Source organism: Balearica regulorum, chromosome 16, assembly GCF_011004875.1.
Source record: "Balearica regulorum gibbericeps isolate bBalReg1 chromosome 16, bBalReg1.pri, whole genome shotgun sequence".
NCBI classification, from domain to species: Eukaryota; Metazoa; Chordata; class Aves; order Gruiformes; family Gruidae; genus Balearica; species Balearica regulorum.
Genome location: NC_046199.1, coordinates 901,208 through 918,302, shown reverse-complemented (window position 1 = coordinate 918,302; position 17,095 = coordinate 901,208). Strand labels below are relative to the sequence as shown.

At 55.6% G+C, this 17,095-nt stretch overlaps 1 protein-coding gene and 1 long non-coding RNA gene across 2 annotated transcripts; one reads left to right on the top strand and one right to left on the bottom strand.

Moving 5' to 3' along the window:
* Positions 1–4,400: 4,400 nt before the first annotated feature.
* On the top strand, positions 4,401–13,467 carry RAB5IF (RAB5 interacting factor). The gene is made up of 4 exons (XM_075768358.1): positions 4,401–4,615; positions 8,070–8,173; positions 10,176–10,305; positions 11,718–13,467. The coding sequence occupies exons 1-4, from the start codon at positions 4,475–4,477 to the stop codon at positions 11,757–11,759; spliced, it is 417 nt and encodes a 138-aa protein (XP_075624473.1). The 5' UTR covers positions 4,401–4,474; the 3' UTR covers positions 11,760–13,467.
* Positions 8,167–17,061, bottom strand: LOC142604090 (uncharacterized). Its single transcript, XR_012837989.1, has 3 exons — positions 16,727–17,061; positions 15,080–15,288; positions 8,167–9,123 (listed from the first exon to the last, which is right to left on the bottom strand). It is a non-coding gene; the product is annotated as an uncharacterized LOC142604090 (long non-coding RNA).
* Between the last annotated feature and the right edge of the window lie 34 nt (positions 17,062–17,095).

Sequence of the window (17,095 nt, the reverse complement as noted above, 5' to 3'; positions counted from 1 at the left end):
CGGCCCGGCCCATACAAGGCAGAAGAATGCGGCGGGCCGGGGCCGCGGGGCCGGGGCGGCGGGACGGCGCTCCCGGCCTTATATAGACGAAAGGGCGTCGGGAGCGGCCCACGCGTGTTCGCTTTCCCGCGGGGAGATGCGCAACTCGGGGCGGCGCCCGGGGGCTGGGAACCGGCGCGTCCCGGCGTCCCCGTGGGCATCCCTGCGCCTCCCAGCCTGGCGACACAGGGAGACGCCGTGCTCTGCGGAGCTGTGGGCACCCACGGATGACACCAGCCAGGGGCCCACGGGTGGTGGTTCACCCCGGGCTTCCTGGAGCAGCTCTGGCTGCAGCAGCGCGGCCGGGGCAGGTCCCTGCCAGCGGGCATGGGGCTGCCTGTGGACCAGTGGCCCATGAGAGGCCTTGAGGGCATCGGAAGGCCGCACCGAGGCTGGCTGAAAGCCCCTGTTAACGGCCCCGTGGGACACGCTGCAAAGGGAACGGTGGCCAGAGGGACCCGCCAGTCAGCGCTGAGCCCTGCCTCTGCCCCGGGCTGCGAGCCCCCGAAGGACCCGCTTAACCAGCCCCCCGAAGGTCCTCTAAAAGGGCATGGAGCGGAGGCCAGCCGGGGACCTGCCCCATTCCCGAGCAGGGATGGGGAACTCCTACCCTCCACCCAGGGCAGGACAGGCACCGGTCCTGGGACGTCTCTCCAGGGCAGCAGGATTTGCTCACGCTTCCTTCCCATCAGCAACCCTGTGCCACATCCCAGCCCTGCAGTCACCAAGAGGAGCTCCCAGTCCCATGGATTCGCCCTCGGGAAGGGGATGCCTCCCCCTAGACATCATCTCAGGGGGGATTTATCTTTGGTTTGCAGGCCCTCATGATGCTGGGGCCAGAATTCAGCCTACAGAGGAGCAAGGCAAGTGCGAGACGGACACACGAGGAGCATTTCCGAGAGAGATTCACCCAACCCTGGAGCAGGCAGCCGAGCGGGACTGCTCTGCCCGGGCACTGCCACCGGCTCTGTCGCTGCCCACAGAGAGGTTGGAGCTCGAGGACAAGGAGCACACCCTGCCGTCACCCCTGGGACTTCCCAGCGTGGCAGAGCTGTGCCGAGAGGACAGCACGGAGCGCACGGGCTGCACTCACAGCAACACGGGCGAAGAGCAGAAATGAGCAGTGGCACAGATTAATCCAAGCTGCCATTCTCCTGCGGGGCATCATTACAAACAACAGTTAAAAAGACAAAAAACCTGTTCCATCACTGACACAAAAGCAACAGCCATGTCCTCTAGCAGCCTAGCCAGACCCTGCCCAGGACACAGATTTTGTTCCCGCTGGCTCAGAAGACCAGTGACCTGCTCTGCCAACAGTCTGCCAGACTTGGGGACATCCTAACCATGCCCCCATGCTGCTTGGACAAAACCTGCCAGGGCATTGCCTCCTCCTGGGCAGCCCCGGAGGTCATTCAGCCTTCGCTGGAGGCAGGTGTCCGCCTGCGTCCCCTCCAAAGGAGAGGCTGTGCTAGGCAGGAATCAGGCCAAATGCGGAGATGGGGATGGAAATGCCACCAAGTGCCATGCCGGGGCAGGGGGGAGCCAGGGAGAGCACAGAGCCTTTGCCGTGCCCATGGTCTGGCCAGGGGGTCCCAAGGAGGTTTGCCTTTTTAATAAAAATATAAGGAAAGAGAAAAAAAAGGAAGAAAAAAAGAACACATGGCAGGAGTCAGGCAGCCCGAGCTGCTACCCCGAGGCTGGTCCCAGGTTTTTCTGTGCTGGAGGAAAGGCTCAGCCCGAGTCGCGTCCAGGTGGTCCCTGGGAGCCTGGCAAGCCCACCCCCTCCAGCCCCTCTGGGGTGGCCGCTGTCCCTCACCAAGCCCCAGTTCCTGGCCACTGGGCAGGTGTCAGGCCGTGCCCTGGGCTGGGGGAACTGGGGCAGAGGGGCAGGACGGACGTGGCAGCTCCTCGCACGCTTTGCAGCCTCTGAGGCCTCCTCGCGTGGCCCTGCGGGCTCTCCCCGGAGCCTCATCGAGCCCGTCCCACCTTCCCCTGCCTGTGCCCAGGGCTCCCCACGTAACCCTTCTCCCCCACTCCCATGTGCCACCCAATACGCACCCCTTACCTGGGGCCTGTTTGTACCCCCTTGACATCCTCTGGCACCTCTCCTGCCCTCTCCTTGTTCTGTCAAGCCCCAATTTAATTTGCTTTTCTCACTGGGCAGTGGATCAGGCAATGGAGACGGAGTAAAACAAACGCGGGGGTTTTTTAGCAGGTGAATTTAAGATCAGTTCCCTGATCCAGGTCTCTCATCACTGTGCAAGGTCCTTCCACCCCTGCAACCTGGCCGGGGGCAGGAGCATGGAGCTGGGGACAGTGAGACTCCTCATGTGCTGAGGACACAGCCTGAAGTCCTGGAAGAGATCAGCCCCAGGGTCCCGCAGCTGCCACCCCCCCGCTGTGCTCAGTGCCCATGTCTGTCAGACACTCCGGAGCAGGAGGGGGTGCCATGCTCCAAGCCCCCCGGGGGGCAAGGCCAGAGCTGGGGATGTGAGCCCTGGCCCCTCAGCGAAGGGCCCTGTCGTGGGGAAGGGGGTCAGAGGCAAAGGTCCTGCCAGAGGAACAGCGATGGCCCCCCCCCACCGCATGTCCCCTTCCTGCTAATGCAACGGGGGGCCATTGACTTGGACCAGCCTTTGGCTTGTGGCCAGTGCCCGAGGGGTCGGACACATGCTCGGGGGCTTGACTGCTGGAGCAGGGAAGATCCTTTTGGAGTCCAATGGTATCTTGCATAAGCTCTATTGAAATTACAAGGCCTCAGCTGGAAGTGATGGGAGGTGCGTGACAAGGACTCATCTGCCTGCTCCCTCTGTGATAACACCCACAGCTCAGGTAGGTCCACTCTGCCCGAAAGTTCCTGGGTCCTGCTGGAACCAACAGCAAGGTGGCTGCGTGGCCACCAGAGCCGTCAGGCTCCCGAGACGCTCAGCAGGTCACGCGTCTGTGCAATGGAAAGAAATGCAGGACCCTGGGGCCAGGGTTTGCTCATGGGGAAACGAAACAGCGACCTCACCACGCTTCAGTGCCAGTGGGCAAGCGAGGAGGGACAGGCTCCGTGAGAGAGTCTCTGCGGGGCTCCGTGAGAGAGTCTCTGCGGGGCTCCATGAGAGAGTCCCTGCGGGGCTCCACGCGACGATTTCTGCAGGGCTCGGGCCTCACCACCACCAAGGATTCATTGTGGGATCACAGTCTTCCAGCAATGCTGAGCGGCCCCAGCACCGCTGAGCTGAACTGCTCCTCAGGCCGCACACCAGGCGGTACATAGACCCACACCCACGCACACACAGAAAGTTCGATCGTTTATTGTCACAAACCCAGGCCCTTCCTGGCCCCCCACCCACATAAGCACACCCCAGAGAGGTTAATAGCAAATCCATCCCAACCAAACCCCCCGTGCTGAAGAAGTAATTCCAAACATGTTTTTTCACGAGGAACGCAACTGTTCTAAGTGGAATACCATGGCTCTTGTAAGGCAAGAATATAAAACAATAGTCAAATCTTTAGCACTCCGCATTGTTTTATTCACTTCCAAGAGCGTACTTTCTGCAGACGACGCATGTTTGGCTGCTGAATAACCAGAGACAACGTGCTGCAGCGCCCTGCGCAACCGTGTTTTATTCCAACGGCTCTGGTGCTCCCAAGGCCTCCCGTCCTGCAGGAAGGACCCTCGGAGTCTCACAGCGTGGCTGCGGACTTTGAGCCGAGAGCGGAGCGCGATGGAAACGTGCGGTGCGGCGCCCAGCAAGGAGGGGAAGCTGTCCCCCGGGAATCCCCCGGTCTCCCGCCGCACCGTGCGGCCGCTCGGCTCGGCACGCCGCCTCACGCGTGTGTCCCCTGCCCGGCCAACCCGCGGGGACAACCCGGGGGCTGCCTCCCGCCTGCCCGCGGAGAAGCGAGGCCGTCCCCTTCCCCGGTGCATCCCCGGGCGCGGCGCCCGAGGCCGCCCGCTACCGACGCGGGCCCGTTTCCCCTCACGGCCGCTGCCAGCCAGGGCGCTGCCCTCACGCCGGGCCCCCGCACCTCCCGCGCCCGGGCCCAGCGCTGCCGGCGGAGGGAGCCCGGCCGAGCGGCCGTCCCACACCCCGGGGGCCCCTCCTCGGCCTCCCGCCGCACGTCCCGCGGGCAGAGCAGCCGCCGGCCCGGCCCGGCCCGACCCGCAGGGTTCGCAGGCACCGGGCGGGCTCCCGGGGCACGGCCCCTCCCTCCCCGAACCCAGGCTCCGCCCCGCCGCCGAGCCCAACGCGCGCCGCGCTCCTTCCCGTCCCTTCTCCCCTGCCGTAGGGGGAGCGGCGCTCGCCTTTGTCACGTGTGGCGCGAGACGCCGCCGCGATTGGCGGAACGGGGGCGCGGGCGGGTGACGGTGTGCGGCGGCCGCTTCCGGGCCGGCGGCGGAGCCGGGGCCGGGCGGGCAGGAGGGAGGAGGAGGAGGAGGAGGATGATGATGAGCAGCGGCGGCGCCCGGCGCAGGGAGGAGCTGCCGCACGCGCAGCAGCACGCGGTGGCCAACGGCGGGGCGGCCGGGCGCGGCTCCGTGTGGGGCAAGGCGCTGCGCAGCGACTCCGCCTGGCACGACAAGGTGGGGCCGCGGCGGCGGGGGGTGTCTCCCGTGTGGTGCGGGGCCGGGCGTGACTCCGCCGGCAGCTCCCGCGGGTCGGCGGGGGGGGCTGCTCTCGCCTGGCGGTACCGGGGCCGGTCGTTGGTGCCGCTGCCCCCTGCGACCTGCCCACCCGGCCCCGGGCTCTCACCCGCTTGTCCCCCCCGGCGCCGGGCTTTGTGGCACGGGACAGGAGAGGCCTCCCGCCGCGGGCGGGGCTCGGGGAGAGGAGGAGGAGGAGGAGGAGGAGGCGGCGGCGGCGGCGGCGCGTTTCAGGGCGGACTTGGCCCGCAGCAGGCCCGGCCCGGCGGCCCGCTCAGAGGACGGCGAGGGGGTGCGGGGAAAGGGTCCCGCGGGGCCGGGCTGGCACCTGTTCGGCTGTGTTTAAATACCTCTTGCAGGAAACACGCGTGGCTTACCGCGCTCCAGCCTGTGCGGGTCTCTGCCCCTCCCGGGGCCGTGGGGCCAGCCGGGTGTCTGGGCTGGGGGAGCCGGGGCTGTCTGGCAGCCGTCCCGGGTAAAGGCAGCGCTCCCCGGTAAATCAGCTGTGACTTCCAGGCTGGGCAACCGGTGCGCGATGCTTTTGTGGCCTTTTTTACCCAGAGAACTTGCCCTCCGAGTTCTTCCTGAAGGCAGATGCGGCACGTCTGCTGTACTGGGGCCTGCAGCAGACCCAGTTCTTCTCTGCCGCTTGGGTATGGAGCCAAAGAAAACACAAGCTGCGTTTATATTAAGATACCTCAGTTAAATTTGGCTTTTGGATTAAGATCTTCTAGGATTAAAAAAACCAACATTACTTTCTGTAATTAAAAGAGAACTAGAAATGTAGTCTACTTTAAGAAGTCAGGGGAAAAATATATTTGTAAATCCAGCTGACCTGTCGGGTCTGAAGGGAAAGGGCAGCAGCCGGAACAGGCTGGTGGGAGTTTCTCTGTTGCAGTGTCACAGCGCAGGTATGTTCTCACAGAAGAGTAACGTCGTGGCAGTTGTTTAGCCGTTTGCAGTCTGATTTGCTGTTCCTGGCCTCGCCATCTCACGTGCAAAAAGAGATTTGGTTTCTACAGAATTTCACGTCTGCGCTCAACTTGCATGTTTTGCTCGTGTTTGCCAGCAGACCTCTGTCAGCCACAGACTTCCCGGTGGTTTTAGCGCTAGTGAGGCCTTTTTCCTGGGCACTCTCCCATGTGCTGTAATGCTCCTGGTCAGTGCCCGCCTCCCCCAGCAGCACACTCGCGAGCTGCTCTGCAGCATCCCAGCTCCTGCCGTATCCCTAGCGCAGCCTGGGCACGCGGCCGCATGGACGGAGCGGGACGTCCGCTCCCCAGTTTGCTGGCTTTGCCTTCAGCATGGACAAGGTGCGGAGTCTGCCCTGCTTTTCCCTGGAGGACAGACGTGAATCTCTGATGCTTTTTTCTTATTGCTTGCAGTTGCTCACAGAATTGGTGGGGGTCTCCTGTACTTGACCTCAATCCCCTCTGGCAAATTGGGCGGGAATTCCAGAGTCAGCGAGGGCAGCAATGACAGGCTGTGCCAATGTTTTGATGCAATTGGATGTGAACTGGGGGCTAACATGACTGAGAAATGTAGTGACTGAGAGAAATGACCTTATCTGACATGGATTCTAGTCTTCCACATCGAGCCAAACAATTTTGCACGTACTACGGTAAAATCATGAAGGCCGTTGGTGTTCGAGGGTATGTGGAGGCAGTCCCATCCTTGGGGAGGCTAGAAAACAGATGCGAGCAGAAGTGAATTTTATTTAAAGCATGAGTCAGCGTTGTCCAGCTGCAATACGTACAGTTGTATTGGCCCTACGGACAAACAGGAATGACCGCTTCTCTGCTGCTCTGAAAGAATGCAGATGCATTTGTAGTACGTGTGAGACGGCTTTTGACACCGCCTCCCGTACCATCCTCACAGGCAAGCTTAGGCAGTGTGGGTCGGGTGAGTGGACAGTGAGGTGGGTTGAGAACGGGCTGAATGGCAGAGCCCAGAGGGTTGTGATCAGCGGTGCAGAGTCTCGTTGGAGGCCTGTAGCTACTGGTGTGCCCCAAGGGTCAGTGCTGGGTCCGGTCTTGTTCAGCATATTCATCGCTGACCTGGACAGGGGACAGAGTGTGCCCTCAGCAAGTTCACTGACGATACAGAACTGGGAGGAGTGGCCGACACGCTGGAAGGCTGCGCTGACATTCAGTGAGATCTGGACAGGCTGGAGAGTTGGGTGGAGAGGAACCAACTGAAGTTCAAAAAAGGCAAGTGTAGGGTCCTGCACCCAGCGAGGAGTAACCCCAGGCACCAGTACAGGTCAGGGGTTCACCTGCTGCAACACAGCGCTGTGGAGAAGGACCTGGCAGTCCTGGTGGACAACAAGCTCTCCATGACCAGCAGTGTGCCCTTGTGGCCAAGAAGGCCAATGGTGTCCTGGGGTGCATTAAGAAGAGTGTGGCCAGCAGGTCGAGGGAGGTTCTCCTCCCCCTCTGCTCTGCCCTGGTGAGGCCACATCTGGAGTTCTGTGTCCAGTGCTGGGCTCCCCAGTTCAAGACAGACAGGGAACTACTGGGGAGAGTCCATCGGAGGGCTGCAAGGATGATGAGGGGTCTGGAGCATCTCTGGTATGAGGAAAGGCTGAGAGAGCTGGGGCTGGTTAGTCTGGAGAAGAGAAGCCTGGGAGGGGATCTGATCAACACTTATCAATATCTAAAGAGTTGATGGCTAGAGGAAGGGGCCAGACTCTTCTCAGTGGTGCCCAGTGACAGGACAAGGGGCAACGGGCACAAACTGGAACACGGGAAGTTCCATCTGAACACGAGGAAAAACTTCTTCCCTCTGAGGGTGACCGAGCCCTGGGACAGGCTGCCCAGAGAGGTTGTGGAGTCTCCTTCTCTGGAGAGATTCCAAACCCGCCTGGACACCATCCTGTGCAACCTGCTCTGGGTGATCGTGCTCTGGCAGGGGGCTGGACTAGATGATCTCCAGAGGTCCCTTCCAACCCCAACCAGTCTGGGATTCTGTGATATGGTTTGTGGTTTGGCGTTGGGGTGAGTACTGGCTACTGGTAGCACTTGTTTCTGTGCAGGGGAGGGCCGGGAGCGCTGAGGGTGGCTATAACAGTCTTGAAGCGTAAATGGTTCTTTAAACTTTTATTCCAGTGAATTTTTATAGAATTTAATCTTTAGTAAAAAGGAGGACTAGATACTTGTCTGCCTCTGCAGTTAGCTCATTGGAGGACAAAGCCATGTATTTAATTTGGAAGCAGAGAAGTCCAAGGTGCGTGATGCCACAAGCTGCTGTCATCTGCTCTGAGCACAATATCTTATACTTCAAATGGAAAATTAAGTGTTCGGTGTGTGAAATTTTCACCTGTTAATTGTATAATGCTTTAAAAAAAAGGAAACATAGTAAATGCCAAAATCTTTCTTGTGCTTTATCTCCTCAGGACGAATTTTTAGATGTGATCTACTGGTTCCGGCAGATCATTGCAGTTATTTTGGGAATCATCTGGGGAGTAGTTCCACTGAAGGGATTCGTGGGAATAGCAGTGTAAGGTTTATTTCCTTTTCTGTCTCATGTACTTTCCCACATTTGGACTTTACTTGGTGTCTGGTTTAAAGTTGTGCTTATAAACAACGAGCTGCTCAAACGCAGTCTCTGTCCACCATGTGTCTTGAAGCCAGCGTTGCATTCCGGACTGTTATTTGTCATGAAATTCACATAAATCATGTCTTCATCAGCATTTATCTTTCCTCAGCCTGATTAATACTTTTTAAAATTATTATTTATTTTATTGTTATTAAAGGAGGCATGGGTAGAAGAAGGGAACGAGAGGTTCAGTTGACATGTGAAACAGCCTGTTCCTGCATGTGCGAATAGGGGCTATGAGTATGGTGCCTAGTGTGGCCACCTAAGTATGGCCCATAGAGGGGAAGGTGTAGTAGCCCTTCTCTTGGAGTCAGGAGCCCTCCTCAGAGAGGAGGTTCTGTTAGTAGACAAGAGGGACAGCTTCTCTTTGAACAAGAAAAGGTTTCTTCACAGCGCCAAAGACCGTAGGTAACAAACAGGCAAAGCGGCGCCGTTGGCAGTGCTCCTGCAGCGCTCCCAGCTCACTGAAGTTGTCCTTTCGGCCGTGGTGCGGGGGAAAGGCAGTGCCTAGAAGGGTGCATACGCATCGGATTCAGCTCACCTCTCAGCAGCGGTCCAAAGGCTGCGGCGAGCACTCTGAGTTATGAAATGAAAATTTGTTTGGCCCTGGCACATGCCTAAAAGCCTCTGGAGGGACACCAGAGATGGGAAACACAGCCCTGCTCTCCGAAGACTGGGCGTGGGGAGACGCTGTGTCTGCTTTGGGGAGTCTCTGGTTGCAAATGGCTCTGCCTAGTCAAGGTCTAGTCAAGCTCATGACCTCACTGAGGCAAAATTGACTTGTCATCTTGTCCCTCATCCTGAGTGTCCTGGCTGTGGCAAGAAAGCGGAGGGAGTAGCAGTAAGTGTCTCTAAGGAGAGAAAAAGAAAAAAGAAAAAAGTTTGAAATTTAGGGAAAAGAGGCTGTAAAGCAGAGATGCTCCAACAGGAGCTCGATAGCTACATGCAAACGGTTAAATCTAAAGTGCTCCCAGTAACAGATGTGGAGTAGCTGAGAAGTGTTGTTCTTAGTCATCCATTAATTCACAAGGTGCCTTCAGGCACCTAAGCCAATTCCTGTGCTAAACATTACTAAGAAATTCAAGTGATTTGGTGTACAGCGGAAAAACAAAAAGCTTCTAGAACTGTGTGCATGGTTTCTGTGTGGTTGCAGTCACACAGCTTCACTGCCAGTCACCGAACTTGTGCATACATCTTCCCACATTGCCCCTCCTGCACAGCCTTCTTTCCAGGAAATGTACCTGTCATTTCCCAGGTTGCCCCAGCCTTAAGTTGGGGTGGTATAAAGCCAAATGTGTCTAAGGACAAACAGGAGGTGATATTTTTTCTCTCCGTTGCAGCGTAACTGTTGGCACAGACTAGAGAGTGTTGAGTTGTCTTGAGTTGAACCCCGGTGCTATGGCTCTGAGGGCACTATCGAGTCTGCTCTGGCTCTCATCTCTAAGTCGCTGCGTTTGGTCATGGGATGCTAACAGGGTTCTAACACTGAGCAGAGTCTAACAATCTTCCCCCTTAGCAGCGTCAAATTAAGTAGCACACACGAGGAAATTGGATTCTGTGTGGTAGCAGGACTGCCGCTGATCTGCAGGATAGGAAAACGTGCAGGGTTTGCAGATCTGCTGATGTTTCCAGCTTTTGACTGCTGTCTGTTGAGCCTTACTAGGAGTAGGCTGTGCCTTGTAGGGTGAACTTCATCCAAACCTAGCGTGCTACAGCAGGCTGACCTGGGGTGCTCTGTTGAGGAAGTGACCCGGCTGCCTGGGAAGCGTTACAGGAATGGTGTTCCTCTCTGCTTCCTCTCTGGTGCGGACGAAGGACATTTCACTGCTACGTTGCTGTATGATATGTTGGATACCTGCACCCTGCATCACCAAAACGACAGTTCCTATTCTCTTTCTTCCAGATTCTGCCTGATCAATGCTGGTGTTCTGTACCTCTACTTCAGCAGCTTCCAGCAGATAGATGAGGAGGAGTATGGCGGGACGTGGGAGCTAACAAAGGAAGGATTCATGACATCTTTTGCACTGTTTCTGGTAATGTCTTTTGCTTTCTCTAAGTTGATTAGTGAATTGTGTTGGTACACCTTCTGAGGGAAAACACCTGGAAGAAAAGCAGGTGAGGTGGTGCACTGATAGAAGAAAGGTATGTTAACACCATCTAATAAGTGGAGTTGATTGGGAAAGAAAGTCCCAAAATCTGATGGCTACTGGCTATGAAATACTGTATTAATGCCTGAGATTTCTCTGTAGGAAAGGATGCAGGGACAGGCAGCTATGCTTCTGCATCTACCACTTAACTTTTATGTCTTCCCATCCTCTGTCCCAGATATCCTGGTACAGTTTCAACTAGAACTCGTTACACCCAAACTGCTGGTTTGGCTGTCTTTGTTTTTCCCTTACTCCACTCCCCCAAGTCATAGAATCCCAGACTGGTTTGGGTTGGAAGGGACCTCCCAGCCCATCCAGTCCCACCCCCTGCCATGGGCAGGGACACCCTCCACTAGCCCAGGTTGCCCAAAGCCCCATCCAGCCTGGCCTTGAACACTGCCAGGGAGCCAGGGGCAGCCACAGCTTCTCTGGGCAACCTCTGCCAGGGCCTCACCACCCTCACGGGGAAGAATTTCTGCCTCACATCCCATCTCCATCTCCCCTCCTGCAGCTTCAGGCCATTCCCCTTGGCCTGTCACTCCCTGCCCTTGTCACCAGCCCCTCTCCAGCTTTCCTGGAGCCCCTGCAGGGACTGGAAGGGGCTCTAAGGTCTCCCCGCAGCCTTCTCTTCTCCAGGCTGAACAACCCCAACTCTCCCAGCCTGTCTCCATGGCAGAGGTGCTCCAGCCCTCTGACCATTTCCGTGGCCTCCTCTGGACTCGCTCCAACAGCTCCATGTCCTTCTTGTCCTGGGGACCCCCGAGCTGGACGCAGCACTGCAGGGGGGGTCTCACCAGAGCAGAGCAGATGGGCAGAATCCCCTCCCTCGACCTGCTGGTCACGCTGCTGGACACACAGCCCAGGACACGGGTGGCTTTCTGGGCTGCCAGCGCACATTGCTGGGTCGTGTTGAGCTTCTCGTCCCCCAACACCCCCAAGTCCTTCTCCTCAGGGCTGCTCTCAATCCATTCCCTGCCCAGCCTGTAGGTGTGCTTGGGGTTGCACAAATACAGGCTCTGAATTGCTCCGAATATGCTTAGCACTTGCTTTGGTGGTATTTCGAAATCACTGGAGGGACTGTGGTGGGATTTTAATGTGGAGAGATTAGTCACCCCAGAAAGCAAGCAAGCAAGTTGAATGCCACCATCTGTAGCACTTGGTGATCCTAACATCTCTCTGAGACCATCTCAAAGCTGGAATGCAGCCCTCTACTGAGAGCAAGGCACGAGGCTTGTTTTCTGTGTGTGAACCATCTCCAGAGGCATCAAAATAACATTCACTTCTTTTCATCTCCACAGGTTGTTTGGATAATCTTCTATACTGCCATCCACTATGATTGACACAGTCTGCAACTTTTGCCTGTTAAATCAGTCATCAGTAAATCAAGAAAGTTTTAACAAATCGTAGTCTTTAGTGGACTGGTGGGAAGGTAGGGGAAGTCAAATCAACTCCCTTCTGTACCAGCAGTCTGATTAGCCTGGAAGAGCCCCAACTCTTCTGCTGGAGAAGTCTGTCTCCATTTTATATACCCGTTAATCGTTGGAACTATTAAAAAGCCATTGGAATTTCTGGAAGTGGTTCAAGACTGTTCAAATTTGGAACTTTCTGTGACTCTAGCCAGTAACGCCATCAAACTCCTGTGTGCCGACGGTTGAATCTGTTAATTTAATGTATGTATGCCCTTCTGTTTGAAATCTGTCATTAAATCCTGACTCGTCTTCCATTATTGTCCTTTAGACAAACAGTTTTTAAAAAGCAGGTGTCGGGTACGTGGGAAGAAGGCACTGCAGCATCCAGGATATGAGTTGAGTGGCTGTCCTTAGTGTGTTTTTGTAGTAATCAGATCTGATTTGATTAAACAGACTGTGTTGTTACCATTTCTAATATTTTTTGTTTTACTTGCAAATCAGTTGTCGACCAGAATTTTTAAATGGTCTTTGCTGAAGACACGTTTTTAAGCAATTTTACTAGAAAGAATTGTGATTCATTTGGTTAACGAAGCTGTATTCAGGAAGCTTAGAAACTCTGCTGCATTCTGCTAGCCTGACTACTAAGTTACCATTGCATACCTCAGAGCTTAGTAGTCTTGAAGGACAGTCATTCTGGAGATACACTTTTAAATGTTAAACATTTAAATTCTCTTTTTTTTTTTTTAAGCTCTTGAATTCAACTGCTCCTTGTGTATAAATGCAGGAGACTGAGACACAACTGAGGCAGCTATTATCTTCAATGCAGAATTACTAACTTGCAAATCAGGCAAAGTACATAGCCGCTGGCTTGTGAGGTGCTTTTTATGAGTTTATCATGTCATAGCTCGGTTCCTCCCTAGTCATGCCCTTTTCGTGCATCATTGGGGGAGCCTCTGCTTTAAGATATTTTTAAGGACGTGTCTTTCAGAAATAGTTCTTGCGAAACACGCACAGTCCTCGTTATTGTCAGAGGACCTTGTAGTCTTGTTGCCACATGGTCCTTGCTTTTCTAAACAGCTCAGGCACCCAAAAAGAGTCCTGACCTAAAGCTGCCTTATAGTGAGGAGTTGATAGTTCTAGTGCGCTCTTGCATTGCTTCCTCGCCGATGGAAGTCCAACAGCCTGGTTCTCGCATGTGAATATGCAAAACCAGGGATCTGCATCTCTAAGTGCTGAGCTAGGGCTGCGGAATCACCCAGCGGTGCAGGCCTCCAGCCTTTCTAGGGAAAACGCTGTCTGTTCTTGGAAAAAACCACACCTGGCTACTTTAGGTCCTTGGGATGCCAAGGGAAGAGTGCAATAGCAGACAGCTCCTGCTACTTGTGAGTTGCCAATTTAAGTAAGTGATCTCAAAGAAAAACTTCTCTATTTTCTCTTCCCCATCCCCAAACTTGCTCAATCTTTTGGTTGATACCTTTTTTTCAGCTGAAAGCATTAATTTCCTACAAGAATTGCATAGCCTGATAGTTCTAGGTCACCCTTTCCTACTGGTATCTGTTTGCATCTTAGCTGCTCACAGCCATCTGTAAAATCATTGTATACTTGAAATGCCCTAATAAATGTCGCCTGGATAATCCACTGTGCAGCTTCTGTATCCTCTGGTCTTTGAAGTTTTGTAAAATGGTGGGAGTGTGGGATTCCTTTAAGAGGTTTGATTTTTGATAAATATCTAAGCCAGCAGCTCTTTGGGGTTCTCAGGTCTCTTGTGCTGCAGGCTTGAGTCCTGCACTTTTAGAAGGGCCTAGAAGCATTTGTAGTAGTAGTAGCAGCTAATGCTTAGGTGCATGCTTTAATGGGTGATTAAGCAGGTTAAGCCAAGTGTTGCCTCTGTGTAAGCTGTCCTGCTCCTTCAGCAGCTGTCCCTGCCCCGTGACACGCAATCCTGGCAGAGCCACGGCTGCGTTGCGGAGAGCCCAGAGCAGGACGTCCAGCACCGCTGTAAAATGCGCAGAGTGAGAGAGCACAGAGCTGCAGAGTCGCTTACCTGCCCCTTTGCTTTATTCCTTGCTTGTCTGCAGTCCAACCAGAAGTTCTAGTGGCAGGAAGCTAAGGTGGAACCTGAGTTCAGGAGGATCCTCTGCTGAGCATGATCGTGACCATGTGGAAGAGAACTTGGTCTCTAGATCTCCTGAAGGCTCTTGGTAAGTAAGTTAGTGATTGCAGTTGCTCAGCTGCAAGCTTTAGATCTCTTAAGGTTTCTGTTTTAAGGGGTACCTCAATGCCTAGAAGCAGGTATTCCCAGTGCTGGTCACCAAGAGAACTAAAGCTATGGCATCTGCCCCTGAACAAATGAGGTTAATTTTAAGAAGCTTAAGGGCATGTGGCAGCCTGTAGAATGGAGCTGAGCACCTTGCAATGATGAGCACTGTAAAAACAAGGGGGGTTTGCAGAGACTTGAGAGATTGACACAGGGATGGCCTAGCGGAGAGCATGAAGTTGAGCGCTAGGAGGACAGGAGAGCAGCTGCTGACAGGAGTAGGGACTGCCGTGGGGGGAAAAGGGGCTTGGGCAGCACCTCTGTCCTCAGCAGTTTGGGTACTGGCACAAGAGCGTGCTTGCTCTGCACTCCTCTCTCCTCGAAGGGCAGGGGACTAAACCAATGGCTGGTGCGGGGTCTGTGCTTCCGTGGAGTGGCAACTCGGGGAGGAAAAGGTCTTTCCTGTGCTGGAGAGCTGAGCTGTGGGAGCCAATGCCTGGCAGGATACGGTTCCACCAGGAGGCTGCATCCTTGCAGGGTCTGCGTGGTGGTGCAGAGAAGAGGCTGTGTTGCCTGCAGGCTCTGTGAAGCTCACTGCTAGCTGCAGACCCGGAGGAACATCATGTTGGCTTTCAGCAAGAAGCAGCCAGTCCCTGGCGGGAAGAAGAATGAGATGTTCCCTGACCTAACCTCATCTGAGGAGAGGAGCGAGTGTGTTCTGGTGTGCAACTGGCAGAGAAAATTTCTCGTGGTCTTTCTTGGGCTTCAAGCAGGATATCTCTTAAAACTTTAATACAAGTTACTTTTGCTGTTAAAGGGAAAAATGGCCGGGTGCAAAGATGTGCTAACAGGTGTTGAGAGGTGGCTGTGCAGCTGGGCATCATGTGTCTTGGCAATGTCAGCTGGCAGACCCCAGCTACAACAGCTGCTGCCCGCCACAGGGCAGCTCTGCGGCAGTGATGGCTGGGCATGCAGCATGATGTAAATCTGTTACCTGTGGGTTTGGTCCAGCCAGGGAATGTTGCTGATGTCACTTGTCTTTAACAGTGCTTGGGACGTCCTTAGAGCCAGCGGTGCCTGTTGGAGCTGGGAGCACACCGCTGAGGAGCCTCTGTCCCCTCCGTGGAGGTGTTGTCATCTCTGCATTTCCCCAGCTTGATTTCCAAGCTTGCAAAGGCTCTCCTGGTTGCTGGATTCAGCTGCCTGCAGGTGACAGAGCTGGTGGGTTTTGTCAGAAACACAAGAGACTGGGTTGGTCTGGGGCAAGCAGGGTCTCAAAAACCCAAGAAGCGGGAAGCAGAGCTTTGTCTTGAAGCACTGTGAAGTCACGCATATATCTGACAACTGGGGATAGTATTTGCTGAGACCTTCTGGGACAGCACTGTCCCTGCCCGTGCTCCCTAGAGTGTTTTGTTTCAAGGACGTCTGTTAATACTCCACTGGCAAATGGGCGGAGGAGGATGCAGTATGGCACAAGGCTCCTGGCCCTGGAGCTGCTTCGGTGGGGAAGGGACCACCTCCAATTGCTGGGCAGATGTCTGAAAATGGAGCAGGCTGAGACTGGCCTGCAAAAGCCAAGCTATCCTCCCACAAGTATTTAGTTAACGACTGGCAGTGCCCATGATGCCCTCAGGCTGCGAGAGGGCAGTAGTGAAACCTTGCCACCACCACAGCCAAGGAAGGTTTACATCTCCCTGTGTTAAGGAGCATGGAGCGAGCTAGTGGAGCTGCTCATGCAGGGAAGAGCAGAGGGCATTAGCTGGCTTGTTGGAGGGTGAGAAAGTGGGGCGTGTACCTCTCCAGTAACTTCCTAGAGCCAAACAGCCCAGCACTCAACATGCTCCATCTCCCAAAGCAACAGATGTCCAGGATAGATCAGGGCAGAGGATGGATTTTTCAAATCTGGCAGCCAAACAGCCATGCACATGTGCCAAGCTGAGAAGGAGAGGCCGGTGTCGTTGCGTGGGGAAGTAACTTGCACAAACCTGAAGCATTTTGTTCAGCCCAGAATGAAACAATCTCTTCCACAAGATGGAACTTATTTTACTGGTGCTTTTTAGGTCAACCTCTGAAAGAAGTGTATGGGAAAAATGAAATGTTTCAGCCAGTTTGATTTCAGAAGTGTCCGTGCAAACCAGGCCTGTATGTATTTCAATTAAAACTTTGCCGAATGGAAGCTGTTGGTAACCTTAGCTGAGGTTTGACCCAGGCATGGCGGGTTCTGTGGCCCCACTTCGGGTTCTGCCTGCACCCACCTGGCTCCGTGCTGCCTTGCAGCCTCAGCCCATCCTGACGCGCGTGCCGGCGCTGCCGGAGCCAGCAGCGGTGAGAGCCGCTGGTGCCAGGGCTGAGCCTGGCCAGCTTCACCTGCCAACACCAGCCAAAACCTGTTGTGCTGTGGGGAGGACCACAATCTTCAGCTCCCCATCTCCAGGTGGCCACGCACGAGAGGCCCATGTTGGAAGGCCAAGCTGGCTGTGAGAGAACACATGAGGCTGCTCCGCGGCAGCGTCACGGTGTCTCCTCCCGATGCTGTCCCACTGGGCGTGGGACCTCCTTCCCACCGTGGTAAGTGGGTGAAGCAGCAGCGTGCGAGCCTCCCTGCCAGAGGTTCGCTTGAAAAAGCGAGGACACAAAGTACCTGCACATCCCTTGGGAAACTCTTACAGCCTCCTGGAGACGGGACTAAGACACCTCCGACGCAGCTGCCCTGGAGGCCCGGCCCGGGAAGCAGCCGCCCCTGATCTGAGGGGCCGGGGCTGATACACACACACCTCCCCCGGCCTCCCCTCCGGCTCCGACCCAGCGCGTAGTGCAGGGCCCGAGGGGGAGCCCAGACCCGCTGAGCTCCCCCCGGTGGGAGCCCAGACCGGCCCGGCCCTTCTCCCCCGCCCCGAGCTGCGCCTGACACCCCACGGCCCCCCGGGCCCCTCGAACACGGCTGCCCCCCCGCGCTCGGGCTGAGGGGAAGCGCCCGCAGCCGGGGCGGGGGCCGCCGGGCAGCGCGGAG

Excerpts from the sequence above, each read along its gene's own strand:
- RAB5IF (XM_075768358.1), top strand. The coding sequence starts at position 4,475 with ATGATGATGAGCAGCGGCGGCGCCCGGCGCAGGGAGGAGCTGCCGCAC. Across the intron at positions 4,616-8,069 it reads ACTCCGCCTGGCACGACAAG|GACGAATTTTTAGATGTGAT; the intron begins GTGGGGCCGCGG and ends TTATCTCCTCAG. Across the intron at positions 10,306-11,717 it reads CATCTTTTGCACTGTTTCTG|GTTGTTTGGATAATCTTCTA; the intron begins GTAATGTCTTTT and ends TCATCTCCACAG.